The sequence below is a fragment of the Mastigoproctus giganteus genome, chromosome 2 (assembly GCF_048544385.1).
Source record: "Mastigoproctus giganteus isolate SK-2022 chromosome 2, ASM4854438v1, whole genome shotgun sequence".
Taxonomy (NCBI): Eukaryota; Metazoa; Arthropoda; class Arachnida; order Uropygi; family Thelyphonidae; genus Mastigoproctus; species Mastigoproctus giganteus.
The window spans coordinates 54430074-54450884 of record NC_143576.1 but is presented as its reverse complement, the minus strand read 5'-3'; the positions used below and the strand labels follow the sequence as shown (position 1 = coordinate 54450884).

The 20811-nt window shown below is 36.5% G+C and overlaps 1 protein-coding gene across 1 annotated transcript in view; it reads left to right on the top strand.

Moving 5' to 3' along the window:
* LOC150089305 (AT-rich interactive domain-containing protein 3C-like) overlaps positions 1–20583 on the top strand; it is a 477406-nt gene extending 456823 nt beyond the window's left edge. The window contains exons 7-8 of the mRNA XM_090368484.1: positions 11129–11371; positions 19344–20583. Of these exons, the coding sequence (XP_090224610.1) occupies positions 11129–11371; positions 19344–19459 (359 nt within the window). The 3' untranslated portion in view covers positions 19460–20583. The remainder of the gene's footprint in view (positions 1–11128; positions 11372–19343) is intronic.
* Positions 20584–20811: the final 228 nt, after the last annotated feature.

Sequence of the window (20811 nt, the reverse complement as noted above, 5' to 3'; positions counted from 1 at the left end):
GCTTAACTCTGAATAGGTCGAACTTTCCTACAGAAACCATAGTTCTTTCCAGAAGGCATAAAGTAATGGAAAGTCAATCAGATTTTCACTCGTGTTTCATGATTCAGAAATCACAAAGTTTAAGTGGCTTTCATGTTTGATTTCGGGAATAATGAGAAGATAAGTGTCCTTTGAGCTGCTGCAAAGCCTGCTAACAATGATCAAGTTAGATTTTCACCGTCTTTCAACTTCTGCAGACAAAGATTATGGAGGTCCTACCTATCCTCACCTCAACATGTTAACCTTTACCGATATCCACTAGACTCTCACCTTTCCCTCCCGAATGAAAACTTATTAGTATAGGTCCTCGGTGTCATTCTGGGTAAGAAAAAATCACAAACAATAATCGACCGAATGAAATATTCTGTTCCAGAGGGGAAGCTGCAGGGAGGCAGGCATCCTTTCCGCCACCCTCTTTGCAATATCCCTTGAACCCTTCCTCATCACTTCGAACAGTTTCATTGTATACGCGGACGACATCAAATATTTTATAGTCACCAAAGACCCCAGACTATTTCAGAAGTTATCGAGTATTACAAAACGTGCCCACCAGTTACGGTTCTTTGACGAATACCTTCAATCCGCTGAGTCAGAAATAAACTTCACTAAATCTGCACAGATCTTCTCCAGAAGATGATTAAAGAACACCTTCAACATCAAGCTAGGAAACGTTGAAGAATTTCCTGGCTTGATTTATCATCACTCTGACCTTTGGGATCATTTGGGACAAAGACAATTTTCCAACGCCATTTGAGTATCACCAAAAAAAAAAAAAAAAAACCTTACACTTTCATGTGGACCATTAAATAGTAAATCCTTGGCCTGAAAAGTCTCAAGGTTCGTGAGATAGTACATCCTGGAATGTATGTCACCGGTACCACTTAAAATAAATAATAATAAATAAATTTTCTGTTTATACTCCGGAACGACCACAGGAGTTCACAAGTTAGAGAGAATACAAGAAACGTGAATACGTGACGGCTTGAACCCGGGTCACTCAAGGCACGTATATTTATGCACATGAACGCTTGACCACTCGGCTACGGCGGCCTTAAGCATCGGTTATGAGCTCACAATCCCAGTAACATATCAGTGAGAGTTTCTAGGTAGTGAATTCTGTATGTGCAATTGATAAAAGTACTAAACATGTCTCTAGGAATTCACTTTTTGACCTACGATGTTTTCACTTCATCACATGCTGATAATATTCGCTAGCTTTTAGCTTAGACCTGTTAACAGACCAATGTTTGCAACTAAGGCTATGAGGCGTCAGTGTATTGTGTATGTAAATTGAAGCAAATTGAGGTATGATATTGAGGTAAACTTCTCTTATTATTTTACAAGTATGCAAATGTAGACACAATACAATGACGTCTTCCTCCGTAGGGCGTGCAAACTCTTAACTGCCTGCTTCTTTCGAGATATTCCAGTTTCATCAAACTTAGTTACTAAATAGGAAATTGTATAATGATAAAATTGTATTTGTGAGGTACTACATCGCTTCTCCTCTATAAAATAATCCTTCATAAAGTGAAATTCCTCTTTTAAGAAATTCTTTTTTTTTTTCTACGTCTGTTTAATTTGAGATGTTTGCAGAAAATAGGTTAACCAGTTTCAACGACTTGGGCTTAAAAATAGGCATGAGCCAGTGACATCATTCAAATGATGTTAAATGTATATTTTTCAGAATGCTGTACAAGGGAATTGTTTTTGATTTTGCCGAACTGACTTAGTTACATATTTTTCAAGTTTTTCAGGTATGAGGACATTTGGCCTATTCCTGTACAGTATATACAAGTCGGGTGATGTCTTATTAAAAATGTCTTGTGTAGCGCTATCTGAAAGATTCTCTGTTCCTCTGTGAACGAAGAAATAGGATGGAAACTGCGATATGATGTTTATCTTGTTCTTCCTTTATGCATTTACAATTCACATTATGAAAGCTTAAACATCACAGTGAACTGGGGTAGAATTACAGTTACATATTTATCAGGTTATATCCATCTGTCTTTGTTCTTCCTTATGCATTAAATAATTGTAGATGTAACGCGGAACGGCTACACGTTAAGCGTCTGACGGCTAATAATATGTAACGTTATTTCTGTACATCGATTACGGTTACAGTTTTCTTTTCTGTATTCCAACATAGATGTGATAAGGAGCTACCGTGATGGGTTGTGCACTGCTTGTTTTCAACCATGATGTAGATTCCATTAAGGAAATCCAGTTGTTATGTATTGTTGTCTTTTCGAAATAATCTCTGGTATGACTACATGAACATACTGACAGCTGTCAGCAGTAGATTTCATTTGGTTACCATATTTACTAATCTCTGTCCTTGAAGGTCTTATCTCTTTCGATAGCGAGTCATCTAAACCACTACTTAAAGAATTAGGGAATATGTGGCTACTAATAACTAGTACACAGTAGACATTTTCTGTGGAGTGGAGTAACTCATTCTTTCAGACTTCATTCATTAGTGAATCAGTAAAACGACCGGAAGTTTCCATCCATGCGTACCTAAATTCAGGATTCTAAATCCTAGAAACGGTGATTTGACTTGGAATTAAGTCCACGGAAATACAGTGCTGTGCTAACTCTTTCTTATTTTTATTAATCCCTCGAAGCAAGATTACATAGTAGCGGATATGTAACAACAAAGCAAGCTGTGATAGAGTAGACATACTGTCTCCCATTATGCCAAGACAAGTGGGCTGAGAGCTCCTCCTCCTTACCAAATTAGTTGCCGACACCATAAACATGACAGGTATCTACACGTAAATCTGCTTTATGTGGCGTAAATTCGAAGGGAAATATTCTTGGGCGCAATCCCGTTTTCCTCCAAGGGCCCCTGAACGGCATTCACATGTCCTACGTGCATCTAGAATGCTCTGTCGGCATCTTCATTCCTCCTCCTCGCACCCCATTACAGGAAAATTATTTCACCTTATCCGTTAGGCTATTTTTAGACTTGAGGATATGTGTCCATGTGGATCGTGGTAGTCACAAACGAGTTCAAAAAGTGTGGTCAGTTTTCCTTTGTTCACCACCTGAATATAAAATATTTTAATTCCTAATTCCATTGTGCACTTGTTTTATAACTGCCGTGGTGTTCTTTTATCAAAAAAGCAGTATGCGCGGTGTACAATTAAAATGTTTATATTTAGAATGAGTAGTTAGTTGTTACTGGCAGGTGATGTATATCTTTTCTAGTGGTTGGCATGCAGCAAGCACATTGGTGCAGTAAGTATTCTGAAAGCCTGAATATCATTTGGCGGTTCATTAAAGCATTATTGTTTTCGACAAATTTGTGGATTATATGCATCCGAAAAGTTAAATAAGAAAAAGAAAAAAAAATTTCGGCTTAACGGATACTAAAAAAAACAATTAGTAGTGGTGGTGTATTGGGATTTAAAAGATGAGAATCCCTTCTTGTATTTTTATAGTTTTATAACTGATTTCATGTATGGTTATTTTTCAAGCAATATCATTCTTTTTCTAAATGTTATTGCAGGACAGCAGCAACAGTAATAGCAATTGCGATTTTTAGAAGTTATAGAATTATTATTACTTTAAAGAAACTATCTCCCCCCCCCCCGTTTTTTTTTTTTTTTTTTTATACTTACATCAAACGGTAAGCGCTGCCAAACACTAGAAGTAACCAGGGGCTGCATTGGTGATTATCTGCAAACATGGTGTTAGTGAAACAGTTTACAGTTTTCCAGATATGAACTGTGACTTGACTTGACCTCTAGGCCTACGGTTATACGGACTATTTGGGTTCATAGAAGAAGCTATCATCAGTGCCACATCACTTTCCCTCTTTAAATAGCTCGATAATGTGAATCATGACGGTATAGGACCCGTGTCTGCTTCTCCTTAACACTATGTAGTGCAGCCAACAGGTTCGTCCTTTGCCATATGATAAGAATTTTTTTTTAATTAATCCAATGTTCGGTTTTGATAACTATTGGGGTAATACAATACGAAGATTTTTGTTCCACCCTTCACATTCCCACTGGTATCCACTACATCGTGGCTTTCTTCTCTCACTTATGTTTGTGGGGGGGGGGGGAATGATGTTTCCGTTGTACACAAATCAAAAACACCAGATTAATTGACCGTGCCACACTGTCAGTACAGAAATAAACGAAGACGTGACACAGCAGCTTTTGTAAACTTTCTTATTCTCTTTCTTGCCATTCAAACTTTTAAGAGTGTGTGGTAGATGACTTTCATCAACCGGTGAAATACCACCACTTTGCTTATTGGAGGCTTCAAGTGGTGAAACCCATGTTTAGTCTCTAGAGCAAAGTTTCCGGCATCCCCCCCCCCCCCATACTTCTCCTTCAACCCATGCACGGTACTAAGTACTATAGGTTTTGATACCTTTCGTGTTTGGGGTTTTCATAAAAAAAAAAAAAAAAAAAAAAAAAGAAAGAAGCATTAAAATTATCTCTGGTCGTATTTATGTTTATAGCGAGGGTGCGGTTTAATTCGAGTCGTTAGTGGTGTTATAAAATGTTCCAAGAAATAATGAGGTAAATGTCGATACATAGAAATGAAAGAAAAATTGTTTCGCAATGATTTATATCCGTTCGGTTGTGTGTCACTGCCGCCCTCTGGTCTAATGCTGCAGACTAGTAATTACGGGGAATTACGATACACACCAGTCAGTTTAATGTGTCATCACTGAATTCCTTGACATCCGGACTTACCGGGTTTATCGTGAATTAAATTGCAAAATAACAGGCTGAATTTTTACGAATGAAAATTAATCTCGTGCTTTACGATGAGAGAAAGCATACAGGCCGATTGCTGATATTTTCACCACTTCTAAAAAGTCGCCGGCCATAAAAAAAAGTCATTATTGAAAGTTCGCTCTGTAATTAACAGACGTGGTCATTTATTCCAAAGAACTGCGCATGCGTCTCTGTCAATTTCGTTTTCGAAATCATTTAATAATCAGCATTCAGCATTGTGTATAACAGATGAAAAAGGTCTCATTTATTTTTCTTCCTCTGCCTTTATAACGTGAGACCACTACAGTTGATCAGGAGTGGAGAAAAAAAAAAAAAAAAAAAGGAAAACTAATGAAGTCAAGTAGCAGTGTCATTGAATAGATAAATCATTTTTCAGGGTCACTAGGTTATTTGGCAACGACAGAAGAAAGTAAAGGATAAAGATCTAGCGTAAATGATGACGAGTTACTGATTACACTTGTTTGTTTTATGCTCTTGAGACACAGGTAGCGGTCAATCAGTAGATTTAATTTCCTCTGTGACAGTGGTAGGGTGGAGCAGCATGTTGTTAGGTTGCTTGGGGGCTTCGGCTTTGTGTTTTCGTAGTAATTTCCAACTTAGTGGACGTCGCATGCAGGAATTTTAATGTACCTGGTCCTCACGAAATGGATCCAAGTTCATAGCCACGGGGGAAAGGTGACTCGTGACTTTTTTTTTTTTTTTTTTTTTTACTTTCTTTCTTTCTCAGTAGCACGATTTGTCTGAGTTAACTGTTAGACGATTTGAATGGAGACGGCTAGAGTTGATTCCGTTATCACCAGTCTCCTGTTACACGCTGCAATGAAAGTCTTTTGTTGTAGGCAGAAACGATATTCCCCTGCGAGCGAAAAAGTTAATTGAATTTAGGATTAGCAGGCATCAAAGCTGTTGTACTTAGAAGGGAAAATTGCTTAAAATTACTGCCTATCATACAGGACAAAGCTGAGTGAGCAGTCTATGTTATCTTCATTATCTCGGTACAGATTGAGGGAACAGTAGCTCATATTTTATCACGTTTTTAGACATGAATGGAAAGGTTTAAAAGGCTTTGATTTTTATAGAATACTTAGCCAAATTATAGTTTCTATGAGTACAATTAATAATAGTACTAAAATCCAATCCAATCATGGGTAAACTGCGTATATTGTATTTTCAAAAAATTTGAGTTGCTTATAGATGGTTAATTAATTACATTATCATTAATTTAATTGCTTTTCGTTTTATATATTGTATAATTCTACTTATCCTTAAATTCCACTCTCTCTCTCTCTCTCTCTCTCTCTCTCTCTCTCTCTCTCTCTCTCTCGATGAATAAGTCATAATAAATACATGTATGCCTTTTCCATTGAGACTCAAACTCGTCGTGTCTTTTCTTTGCTCATCATTTCCTTACATTAATGTCCACACTTGAAATCACAAGAGCACAGTGTTGCTTTCACATGCTAATTTATACGAATACCCGGTTCTGGTTAGAGGGAAACAGTAAGCAAATAATGAGGGGGATGGTTCTCAACGAAAGGAAGCGCCACTGCAAACTTTATGCTTGTATGAATATGCATCATAAGAAAATTTCAGTCCTCAAATCTGACTACAGAATCCTGTTCCAGTGTATATAATGTCCTTCACCATTTTAGCTATACTCTTTGTTTTTTTGTTTTTTTTTTAATGGGAACTCCAAACACGAGTGATTATTGGAATCTGTTATATTCCAATGCCCTCAAGGGACTGAGGGTTGGAAATCCAGAATAACTGTGTTGACATTGAAAATTTTGTTTGTTGTAATTATTAATATAAGTAGAACGTAAATAAATAATTATCTTGTTATCAATTAATTAACTAATAATACATAAAAGTAGTTGTTTTTACATCACTGCACAAAGCTCACAATGTAATAATCACACGACGTTTTATAATTCTTTGCTCGTATTTTGTATTTTTAATAAAAATTGAAATTTATCACATATTTAATGGAAACAATAACACGCACCTCAGATCATAGTACGCAATTAATATTTTTGTAGTGTACTTTATTTTATTTCCTCCTGGATTTTAATAACAGTTGGAATATAACATACTTCACGTTTCTGCTGTCAATATTTTAAGTAAATAATAATTTCATGATAAACTGAAAACAAAAAAAAAAAAAAAAAAAAGGAACGCCTCAAAAAAACAACCACTTCTTTATACGCTAACATAGAACATTTCTTTAATGCTCATCCGCCATATTGCCTATTCATTCATTCTGGATAGCGTGTGTGATTTATATATACAGTATTTATGAAAGAAGAAATGATAATTTTGCCTAATTTCTATTTCTCCAATTTTAAGTAAATTTTTGATGACTCAACAAATCTTTCTGAAAGCACGGACGGATTTTCACAAAATATAAAATTTTGTGAAAATCCGTCCTCTGAGAGTCCAGTTATTACATGCCGACGGATGGACATGGTGAAGATGCTTGATGCATATATGCGAATGCGCATAAAACGAATGTGTGCAAAATATTTTAAAAGTTTAAAATATTAAATGAGAAAAAGAGCACACAGAAATTTTGTGCGCTTTTAAAAACAATTTTTCCCTCTTTTCTGTTCCCCATTACTTGAGTGAGAGATGAAAAGAGTTCATTGCATTTTTAACCGCGTTAGCACATATGCGTAAAGCAGCTGTTGTCTTCACCATGTCCGCCCGCATGATAACACTAATCCTAGTGATGGACATATATAAAATTTTATATGTCGCTTTTTTAGAATAATTTGTCAGGCATTCCTGACAAATTATCTGGACAATTATTATTTCTTTTTTCATACGTATCACATGGGCTAATCATGCACCGTATATTGTAGCTAAAACACTGGATATTATGTTTGCTGCGCTTAATGGAGGAATGGGCAATATAACAAAAACAAAATCTCCGTTCGCGCATAAAATTTGTTTTGTGTGTCTACAATATTTACAAATTCTACCACCAGCAGTGAGGTGGGGCGGCAGCGGCAGAAATGCACTGCATGCATTAGCTGACTTATCTGTATATTCATTAGAAACCAATAAACAGTATTAATTAACAGTCCTTACGTTGCGTTGTTAACCAAAACAGTGCTGCCACTCCACGCCATAAGGGTAGCACTGCTGACCCTTGGTGGTATAATTTGTAAGTAAATGCATGCATTGTTTTAGTAGCGAATATTTACGCACTGGTTGGTGATTTCAGTTGTACACATTAAGAAATCATTTTTACTGTTTTATGACTATTTTAATTTAATTATATTAAGGATTTAATTTAATTGTATTCGGCTTTGGGTCGCCCTTCAAATTACGCTGTTCTCCAGTAATGCATCTAAAAAGGTATGCTCTTGTACGTTGCGGATAGGTAATATAAATGTCATCTGTATTTCCTTTATCCTTGCAGAAATCAAAATTTGGATCGCATTTTGATCCGATGAAGAAAATGTTATGGAATTTTTATCGTTACAAAATGAATGAATTGAATTTGCGTGGTGACACATGATACTTTTTTCTGAGATAGCGTGGCACATGATAGAGATAAGGTTTAGCGCTACTGCTCTGCTCTATTCTTCTCTTGGTCCCCTTCTTGTCTTTTCACATATTTCACCAACAGTATATTATATTTGCTGTGGCAGCACAATCTTCGTTGATTGCACAGTCCATATTATATCTAGTAGTCCCCCCCGCAGAAAATTGTTGCCTTTGTTTATTTATAATTTTTACCTTCAGTACTTTATTTTGTAAATTCTCATCTAAAATAATGTCCATCCTGATTTATTCTCAAGTTCTTCCTCGAAATCTGGTTTATAACCTTTTCTCTTACCTTCTCTCTCTCTCTCTCTTTCTGTTTTTTTTTTTTTTTTTGCTACGTGCAAGCTCTCTGGCGCCTCCGTAGCCAGGTGAGCAGGAGCAGCAGTGCGTAGCACACGCTTCTTGATTAGACCAGGGTTCCAGCCCGTGCCCACCAAATACGGAGGATGCGGAAAGGTCAGGGAATGACCACGGCATATCCCCGGAGCAATATGGCCTTAGTTGCTAATGCTCCTCAAAACCAAATAACAAACAAACAACAACAGCAAGCTCTCTGAATTACTTCCTTTTTAACCTTAGTCATCCTCCGTACAGCCTTGGATGCACCTTAGTGATTTCCATATCTTTAGTCTACTTAAAGAGGTGGAGGCAAAAGGGTTTTTTTTGGCAATGGGGCTGAAATGATGTAGTTCGCTGATTACATTACATCCGACTTCCTTTTATATGGTGAGTTTCTATAATTTGCTAAAGCAATGGGACTTTGCTTTTGACAATGGGTAAGTTTCCTGATTACTTTTTTTTTTTTTTTTTCCTTAATTTTCCTTCTCCTTAATTAGTGAATTTCTGACACTCCTGCTTAGTCATGTGCAATGACTGGAGACATCGCACATTTCATCTTACCATTGAAAATTGTTGTAAATTTGTAAATTAGGTCCACAAAAACAGTGGCTCTGATGGGAGGGAGGCTCGTGGACCGGTGTACTGTGTGTACCCGCAGTAGGGTACACACAGCACACCGGTGGCATAGCCGAGAGAAATATATTAAATACCAGTATCCCCTTACACAGAAATACGCGATGTGATGACCATAAACATTTCTGGTGGTTCGTATAAGTTAGGAATTGTATTTAAAACTTATGTTAGTGTAAAGTGTGTTTGGTGTCAAGCGCACCAGGGATTTCCCCCATCTCCGCGTTGCTTGCATTGTGATGGGTGTGCCAGTTTACTGGAAATTCCAGAGATTCAAAAGTGTATGGATATTGTACATATGTAGTGTCGTGTACCGTTGTTCATCTGGTCATTTAGCCGCTGTACCCCTACTGAGGCCCAACGTTGCCCCACTTTCGCCCCGTGGAGGCAGACCAGGAAACACCAGTAGACGAAGATTTACTCTGGTAGGTCCTGCCACCTAATTTCCTGAGATTTCAGTGGCTAGGACCTTTAAAAAAAAAAAAAATATATATATATATATATATATATATATATATATATACCCTTTATGCGCTCGCGTGGAAGGGAGACGCTAGAAATGAGGCCGAAAGTTGTGAGCGAAGGTGATTTTAGATAGTTTAATTTAGATTGTGTGGGGCATTCACTTGCTTGCAGGTAGAGCGGAGGAATAGATTGAAGACTAGGGGGGAAAGGCAGAGACATGGAGCCGATAGAGTATAATTTACTTTAAGTATCTCCACTTATCATTATTTTTGTATAGGTTTAACCCTATTAGTTTGTAAAAGTTGACAACACTTGGGGCCCGCCACTTCGACATGCCTGTTTAAATAGATTAGAAGGAATCAAGTGGCACGAAGATGTTCTTGATACATTAGTTATCTTACATAGTAGAGTTTTTTTTTTATGAAAAGTAATTATATACTGCTATATTTTGATATCAATTTTTGTGTTAATTACCTCAGAACCCCCCCCCCCCTTTCATTATTTCAGTAACACTCTATTTAAACTATTTACCATCACAATTTTATTTGCATTAGGTTAGTCCAGAATTTCTTGAAAGGCTTCCGAACACCATCCCTTTTGTTCTCTTTATAACCTTCCGTCTTACTACATTCTTTTATATTCTGAACATAGCATCAGACTGGCACAAATGTATGGTAGCATTGTCTGTTATGAAACCGAAAATAAAATTCTTTATTTTCTGGCAGCATTCACACAAATAATTACATATTACTATTTTACATATCACTATTAATTGAAATTTTTCGTGGGCTGCTTACTTTAAGATTTGATCGCTTCCTTTATGTAGTATGAGTATGAAATGAAATACCTGAACTATGCCTACTGAAATGAGAATCTAGTTTATCTTAGTATCAGTTAATACGTATGCGATTCCGAGAGATACATTCCGAATCTTATTGTCTTAACGGTAAATACTGTTATTCCTACAGACAATTATATTATACTATATTATATAACATGAAGTTCTAGTATACATTTGCATTCCACAATTTCATTCAAATATTGTCTGAATCGGAGCTGTATTTAATAGCTTAACAACTCATTTTAAGCAGTAGCAACAAACGAACATTTTAATTATAGAAATTCCCTGTTTAGTGGGGATAATAAGCTCTTTGATTAGCGAACATCAATATGAAATTCATGAAGATTGTATGAAAGTAATTTAGTAAATATATTTTTTAGCCATTAGTGGATTTATTGAGTCAGTGATTTATTTAATTAATATTAATTTGTTTTGCAAAAAAATTAGCATAATGAAAATTTTATTTTCTTATTATTGTTTTATTTTTCTCTCATTTTAGGAGAAGAGGACAATTGCAGTATCCCGTCCACTCCCACTAATATGACACTGCCCCAACAAGAAGCGTTAAATTTAGAAGTACCAAGAAATCCAGAACCAAGTACGAGATCTTTGGATATAACACCTCGAAAAGGTATGGACGAAAGTCTTTCTGCACCGCCTCCCAAACGGTTTCTTTCGGAAGAAGAGAGATTATTAGCACATGCAGGTTTACCGGCCGCTCACATCAAAATTACAAGCAGAGGTGAGATTTAAAAAATAACCTACCAGCTCATATTAAGTGACACTTGACTACCTACCAAATAGTAAATTATGCTTAATATAACAATATTAACTGTTATACAAATGTTTAATTATTACAGTATATAACTGTATATGGTACTCTATTGTATAATAGAATATGCACACAGTATTTATATTTAAATACCGAAATTCCTCGACTTTGAATAGTGGAATAATTTCGGCATTTAAAGTGTAAACCCAAAAATGTATCACAGTTTCTCGTTTTATTCCATTAGGCCTTGTAAATATAGGTCGAAGCTATAATTGCAATTCTGTCTTCTACAGTTTGCCCTAGATAGCCACATGATTTAATTTGAATATAGTGGCTGATGATCGTTTACTTTTTTTAATGAACTTATTTTTCTTAATTTTGCTCTTTGTATGTTTTAAGCAGGAGACGTTACATATATTGGCGAAAATATTAGACCGCAATCTCGGTAGTCGTTTGAGTAGCCACTTGTGCTAATGGCAGTTCGCACATGTTATTACTTTTTCTCTTAAGAAGCAGCAGTGTATATACATACATATTCTATTATACAATAGAGTACTAAATACAGTTATATAATAATTAAACATTCGTATAACACTTAATATTGTTATATTAAGCATAATTTACGATTTGATAGCAAACTGATGGAAATTTGAATACTTTCAAAAAACAGTGCACTAATGTTGCAGCATGGATTTCACAATTTGATGTAATTTGGGACGTTGATGTAACTTTTTATTTCTTATAAAGTTACAAAATATTCCAATGTCGGACACCAGGTTCATGGACTCCTTGCGAATTTTCTACAAGAGTCAGATCAGTGATTGTTCGAACCATGATTTCTGCACTGGGCATATACATACGTCAGGTTTAAGGTGGGGGCACAAGAGGTGACCAAATTTTCCAGTTGTAAAGTCGGTGCACGTGGATTAGGAAAGTCATTATACGTAACTTCACAAAATTTGGTTTTGTTTTTGCCATTTTAATTTGGCTAATTTATTTTATTCGAATAACTCAATTTTAGAAGTAATAACGTACAGACAGATTTTTAAAAAAATTAATCAACTTCATAATCATTTATTTATTTATAAATTATATATTTTTTACTTTACCTGGCTTTTTGATTTAATTATTTTATTTTATTTTTCAATATATATATTTTCATGTAAAATCTCCTAAATTCTATACCAGTCATCAAATTTGAGGGAAGTAATTTATTTATTTTATATATACAGGGTGATTCACTACCAGTGCGACAAACTTGCAGGAGGTGTAGGGGGCACAAAGACGAATCGGAATCACATAGCATTGCAGGGTCCGAAATGCCTTCGTCATGCGGTAGAGGACGTTGAACGGGAGGTCACGTGAACAGCGATCCCTCTGGAAGTCAGCATTTGCGAACCGTTTCTGTTGAAGAAACCAAGTAGCAAAAGTCCTCCGGAGTGGATAATCCGCAAGCTCCAATGATTGGACGGGTTGCACATGGTATGAACTCATTTGGTTTGTTGACAGTATCCTCCATACAGTGGATTGGGAAATGCCCAATCGTTCGCCTATCGCTCGAGTACTCGTACTCGGATTGCCTTCTGCAAGACGTAGGACATTCTCCTCATTGTCTGGCGTCCTCGTCGTTCGCTCTCGATTCATGGTACCTGTCGTGAAACAACCAGTCTCACGTAACCTTCTGTGCACACGTACGAAAATCGTATGACGAGGAGCACGCCTGTGCGGGAAACGTTCCTGGTACAAGCGCAGAGCGGCGCGCTCGTTACAGTCCGCAGCTCCATACGAGAGGTGCATGTCGGCCAGTTCAACGTTTGAATACTCGTCCATCCTACTGCCTCGGGAACCGGTTCGCAAATGTTGACTTCCAGCGGGATCGCTGTTCACGCGACCTCCCGTTCAACGTCCTCTACCGCATGACGACGGCATTTCGGACTCTGCAATGCTGTGTGATTCCGATTCGTCTTTGTGCCCCCTACACCTCCTGCAAGTTTGTCGCACTGGTAGTGAATCACTCTGTGTGTGTATATTTATATATATATATATATATATATATATAAATATATATTTATTTATTTATTTATTTTTGTTTAATTTGTTTATTATATATATTTTAGCACTTATATATATATATATATATATATATATATATAGATATATATATATATATATATATAAAAGTGCTAAAAATTATATGTCACAATTCAGGAAAATAATTTGTTTGTCATCCCACCATCAGTAAATTGTATATTACGTATTTGTATATTTCTTAGCACGTACATAAATGAAAATGTATCCAAACATTTATTTATTTGTATAGCGAGAACATGTATAGTTCGGTTATATTTGAGGCGTTTGTTGTCCATCGATCAGTCGTGTTTCCATTGTTTTTCCTTTGTTGTTAACGCAGCAAAGAAACCCTTATCATGAAGAAACAAAAGTGAGGTTGTTTGAATACTGATGGCAGTGTTTGCTCTGTGTCCAATTTCAGACTTATAAAAACAGAGTACAACGTTGGTTGTCCATTAGATTTTGCATTAGATGCGCAGCAAAGTTGACTCAGTAGTTGAAGGGTAAGAAAGAAAGCATGCCTTCTTCAGTGCCGATTACATGAAGAGAGAAGTCGAATTATTATGATTGTTACTTTTATTTAATGAGCTTTTCTTTCAGAAATAAACCTGCTATGTATATCTGGACGTTGTGTCAGCCCGTATCAAACCCTTCCTTTACAAAGACGATTTTTCACTTCCTATTGTACCTGCTGACTGGCAAGACCATTGCGAATTTCATTATTACGTTTGTACATTTATTTAATATTTTTTTATTCTATTGGAAGTATATAACTTCACCCCGGTACGGCATTGTATGCTAGTGGGGTAGATAAAAATAGCAATAACATAGGAATAAAAAAGCACAAAAAATTAAATATTCTGTAATATGTACAATAAATATGCTATATAAAATGATTGCTGGAGTGCCGCACGCCGAGAGGTTCTCCATCAGCTGGTAAGTGTGCTGAAAAATGCCAGTTGTATAATTCTTATTGGTATACAGCTGCTCGAAATCTATGCCCAGCCTGTTCACAAGGTTTACCGAATTGGAAGGGAACATCCGATATAGACTTCTGATCTGGTCATAGTTGGAATGCTCCGGCATCGCCTCGGTTCCTGGCTTCCTTTGGCTTCCAGGAACCGAGGCGATGCCGGATCAAAGTACTGCAAAAACCTTGGGAGGTGCACTATGGCCACAGAAGCCGATGCGCCAATAACTACCAAAAAAAAAAAAAAAAAGATTTAAACTCGTTATCGGTTTTCTTGAACTTTAACGAAGTTTTACAGTCAAGAAACGGCCGAAAAGAAAAAAAAAAAACAGGAAGTGCAACATAAAGCATATTGCTCTTCTCGATCCTAAAAGAATGTATCTTCCACCGTTGCACAGCAAATTCGGATTAGTGAAAATGTTGAATAAAACAGGAATAGATTTTAATTCTTAAAAGAATCAGTTCTCATCCTGAGCGGCACAAAAGTGAAAGAGAGAATTTTGCTTGGACTTCGCATCATGCTTTTGTGATACACTCGATGAAGTGAAGCCTGTAGCATGGGCGTGATTTAAGGGTATTCAAGGAAATCTTTTCAAGCAGTGGGGTGGCGAATGTTTAATTTTCTTCTTTCACACCTGGATTTTCTTCCCGGAGAATTTAGCAGCATTAATAATGAACCAAAGAGCGTTTTCTTCAAGATATATTAAGAATTGAACAGTGCTTCCAAGGCAGCGAGATCCAATTGGGAATGGTAATACAGCGCTTAAACAAAAAAGCTGCAAAAAGTAACCTTTTTGCGTAATGCACCGAATCGTCCTTCATCTCCATCAACTAAATAGGCAAATACTTTTCAATTTTGCATTTGTTAATGGTCATTCTGTAAGAAATGTTGTAAGTTTAGCTAGAATATACTTTATTGTAATTAAAAAGCTAATTGTTAATCTTTTCACAACATAAAGTCTGCCAAGAACTGAAATCTTTTCACAATCAACATATCAGAATTATTGTCAATTAGTCAACTACCATATTGTCAATTAGTCAACTCACCATTCTTGAAAAGAGTGAAAATTTGTTGATCAGTATACAATCAATGTATGTAATTAATCAATTGTCTCATTGTATGTAATATATTTCCTATTAATATCTTCACTTCAGATATTCTATATTCCTCTACTCTACTATACTCTGCTCCTCTACTTCAGAGCTTTACTTCTTTGCTGGAATCGAGGCAATTAAACATCTCATGCGACCCAAACTCAGCAGCCATCAATCCAAGAGGGATATCTCTCAGGGCAGAGTGATGTCAGTTATACTCTTTGCTGCAGTTTCAGAGCCATTCCTCGCTTTACGCCCCCATCTCAGTACCTATGCAGATACTATTACTTCTGATAGTCCTTAAAGGGCATCGGAAATCAGCCAAAATCTCTCTATGAAAATGGATTTCTCGTCAAATATCTTGCAATGTCTATGTTACCGTGTAATATAGTTCGGGATATAGTGGACCGCATCCATCCCACCCAGTTTAGCTATCTTAGGATGCAGTATTTAATGCCAAATATCTTTTCTTAGTGGCATGCCGGTGGAGTGGACTAGATCCCGAAGCAGAGAGGGGGGGACAGATATGAGACATCTTGTTATACATTGGCATATTAAGGAAACGTTATGGCAACCTGTTAACTCTGGAGAGATTTCCCAAAATTCCGCATATGTTTTCTTTTTTGTTTGGCAGAAACATTTTTTCAGCAGAGGAGGGGTGATTGTAAAAAAGTAATAAACTGAATAAATAATAATAATAAAATTCAAAGTGACAAACTTCCTAGAAGCAACCATGGCAAAATGGAGTACCACCATCAAAGTCGAGAAAATCACACAACCAGACCGATCCCTTTCAAGGAGATGTCCTGAGCCCACTGTGGTTCTGTTTAGCAATCAACCCGTTATTCACCATGCAGAACAACAGCAAGTATGGATATAACCGCAAAGAAGGAAGAAAAACTTGTAGACTTTCTACCACCTGGTGTACATGCATAACATCAAGCTCTACGCGGCAACCGAGAAGCCAATCCAGCAACTACTCCAATAGTATCAACAATAGTATCAGGATGATATTTGGTCTAGACACATGCAAAACCCACGGATTGCATCCGGTGAAATTAGCCGGCGAATACTACCAGCTGCGGACTCGTAAAGACATCGAATCCATGACAGGGGGAGAGAGAGACATACATATACCTCTGGTGATGCAGGCTCAGCAGTTAAAGCACAAGGAGATGAGATCAAGGCCTGCCTGACCGAAAAATACAATCAGAGACTCAGAAGACTCAGAAGGGCGATTCTTTACACAATGTTGATTCTTGGCACAGGTTTTGGTCCTTTTCTATATAGCCACCGTGCAGATTTACACATTTTTTCCGTCGATGGATGAGGCTATGGATACCGTTTTTGTAGAAGTGGTGAGGTTGGTCTGTGAACCATGACTCTGTTGCAGAAATGCGTGTCTCATTGTCAGGGAAGTGGGTCCCCCGAAGAAATGATTTGAGGGAAGGAAACAAGAAGAAGTCCGATGGTACAAGATCGGGTGAGTAGGGTGAATGGGGCAGTATTTCATATCCACAAGTGGCCCCTTGTGTTGTTGCAATTTCAGAAGTGTGAACTGGGCATTGTCTTGAAGCATTCTCACACCTTTGGACAAAATGCCACGTCTACATGTTTTGAAAATCAAAACATGTAGACGTGGCATTTGTGAGTAAGTTGGCATAATAGGCACCTGTAATTGTTCTACCTTTCAGCAGGTAATCAATGATATTACGCCTTTCTCATCCCAAAACACTGTCAGCAAGACCTTTCCTGCTGATGCTTGGACCCTTGCCTTCTTGGGGGGTGGGGAACCATGATGTCGCCATTCCATGGACTGGTTTTTACTTTCAGGGTCGAAATGGTGTATCCAACTTTCATCCTGAGTGATTAGAAGAGAGAAAAAGTCACTCATTTTTTTGGCACAGGGCTAACAACTCTTGTGATTTCTGTTGTCGATCAGCCTTCTGGAAACTAGTCAGTAATCGGAGAATCCATCTTGCACTCAATTTCCGTAAATGGAGTTGGTCATGAAGGACTGTTTCAACAGAGCCTACACTAATCTTCGCCTCCTGGGACAATTCACGCACAGATATCCGGCGATCTTCCATGATTAACGACTCCACTTTTCTGATCATGCTGTCATCAATGGCTGAATGGGGACGACCTGGAATGGGCTCAGATCCTACCGACGTCCGACCACACCTAAACTGTCTATGGCAGTGCTTCACAATGCCATAGGATGGGCTTCATCCTTATATACAGCAGTCATTTTCATATCCTCATGGATTTCTTTAGGAGATTTCCCCTTCAAGAACAGATACCGGATTACAGCTCTGGCTTTAACTTTGTCCATGATGCTACTTCGTCATACGAAGTAGCATCATGTTAATTAGTTTTTCTCTGTAAGAGAAAAACAAACTAAGACACAGGGCTGAAATATTACACCTTTAGTACAGAGATGTGGAAGTAGGTGAGGGCGATTCTTTATTGAACCACCCTCGTAATTTAGTATTATCGATTAAAATATAAGTACAACCAAAAAAAGGAAATTAAATAAATAGTTATAAACAAATAAAATTTTTAAATCTAAATATCACTTGCTTTCCCTTTACAACCTTATCCCCAACTTCATTTTACATTAGTAATTTGAATCTTCTCTTAAGTTATTCATAATCTTAAGTTCTGTTAGGACTTTCTCATACATTCATTGCATTATGTAATGAAGAATGAACTGATGTTAAATATATAGAAACTTTTCTTGAAAGATATAGTTCGTGCTAATAATAATAAACATATACAGATAATGTTATTATTGGAACAAACTTGATTTTTCTTAATTGACCGAACATACTGAATTGTATGCTGAACTGACCTAAAAAATTGACTTGTAAACCTAGTTTACCGAACAAACAGAATTGTAAACTTAACTGTATTTATTTATATTGTAACATAATTTTATCTGTGTATGTTTATTATTACTGTATTAGAGAAAATTTAATATTTAAACAAAGTTTCTATACATTCTCATACAAACACCGGTATGGTGCTTGTGTGACAGCTTAACACTGTGAGCTTTTCATATACCATGAAAAGTATGATTTCGATGTGTTCATAGTACTGTTTATAGTAAGCCACAATATAATAACGGTGTTGTATGGATTTTGTTATGACAGCGATTAAACATAATGGGGCTCCTTGAGCTACAACAGTGGCTATATTGAATTTAGTAAGCAGCTTAAGGAGCTGATCGGACTCTATGCTCACAGTAATGCATTCCTGATCAGAAGCTATCTTATTTCTTTAAATTTATCTGTTTATTGTGTGAATACAATGTGGGGTTGCGAAAGGTTGACTAGGGCCATGTCACGACTTTTAAGTACCCAATTTTAAGAGTGAAATCCCTCTACATGAACAACTCCTATGAATACTGTTCATATTTCCGCCCAAGTTGGCTTCTAGATGCGTCTTGTTACACCTTCGCGCAGTCCCTGTCAGGACCATATATGTCAGCCAGTGATAATTTTAAATTACTAGAAGAACGATGCCAAATGATCATTAAAATTTTAAATCTCATAAATAATAGAGAGAAAAATAGGCGGCTCGATTTCCCCCCCCACATACCCGTAAACTGTTGCACTGACATTGACAGTACATGGTCACACTTTATCGCAGGGCACCCAGTTAATTAAATAGAAAAGTTGTATACCCTAATAATTAAGAAATATTATTAACAAAGTTTACATCGTTTCTAATGCATTTTAATTTTCCTTATATGATATTACGTATTTGCAGCCTATTAATGTGAGCATTTTATTTCTTCAACAGATGGAAGATCTCAGATGGAGAGCTCTCTTGTGGTCAGTATGGAAATAAACGGAATTATGTACCAAGGAGTTCTCTATGCTGCTGCTGCTCAGAGCCATAGGAGTCGCCTTATGTAGAGACTGATATCGACATTCTCTTACCAAATGTGCCTTTACTTTGCAAGGAACCTTGGACATAGTGAGAAAAACAAGAGCCTTTCACATGAACCAGCTTAGTCGTATATAAAGACTTGCAATGTTATTGTACGCTTGGTCATCGGTCGTTGATGTGTATTATGGCAGGATGAAGTATCTTTCATAAGTTAATACGAAGTGTATAAATTATTTAAATCATGGCCGCATCGGTTCACATGTTTACAATGTATGGATAAAGCAAACCAAATGAAATGATACGAAGGCTTCATGTGCAAAGTGGTAAAGTTTAAATATACAGTCAAATATATTTCTTTTAATTAGCATTTACTGACAACAGGCGTTCTCCAAAAAAGCCCCAAATGTCGCGGAATTTTAGCGTTTTGATCTAAAGCTGTTGTTGTTTCATTCTAGTATTTTTAAAATTTACTAAATTGTTTAGGGAAGAAAAAAATACAAAAAGGTTGGTATTATTATTATGCCATTCGTATTTAAGAGTAAATCAGATATTTAATACTTCAAGTGAGACCCACATTAATGGACAATCACTGATTCTGGTGCTGATCTAAATGCATTTGCCTGTAATGAGCTTCTGTAGATATTTTTTGTAGTGTTATTACGTTTGTGTTAAAATTACAGAGTGGCATATATAATCTCTGTAGCTTTCTTGCTGAAGTGTTCAGAATACAAAATTGCACTTAAGCCCACCTGACGTCATGAACTATGTCGCTGTGTGACATTCAAGAGCATATTGGTAAACGCATGATTTTTTTTTTTTTTTTATATACATAAAATGTCTATCAGTGATGTTGATTATTTCTGTCTTGATTTGGTCGTTGTGTATGTATACCCTTAAGTTTAATACATAATACCCACAACTGTAATTATGTTTCGATGTGGTAGTTTGCAGCCATATCACGTGATAAACATTTTTTTTTTTTTTTTTTTTGTTTGTTTGTTTGTTTGTTTGTTTGGTGCAAGGCTGTGCAGAATCTCAGGGAATTTTACTGTAATATTTTCTGTACAGTCCTGTGGACAGGCCAGCAAGCACAGGCTTGAACCAGCAGCTGTGAATTATGTCGTTATTTGATTCAGAGCTTCATTTGTGTTATTTTACTGAATTTGTTTCCACTTTTTAAGTAATGTATGTTTAATAACGTAAATTATTGATGTTGCTTTCTACGTCACATTCATAATTGTCTTTCGCCGGATAAATCCTTAAACTTTTTGAAATGTCCAAAGCAAAAAAAAATAAAAAAATAAAAAAAAAATAATGAAGAGAAAAAAAAATGAAGAGAAACAATGAAGAGAAAAAAAAAGAAGAGAAAACAATGAAG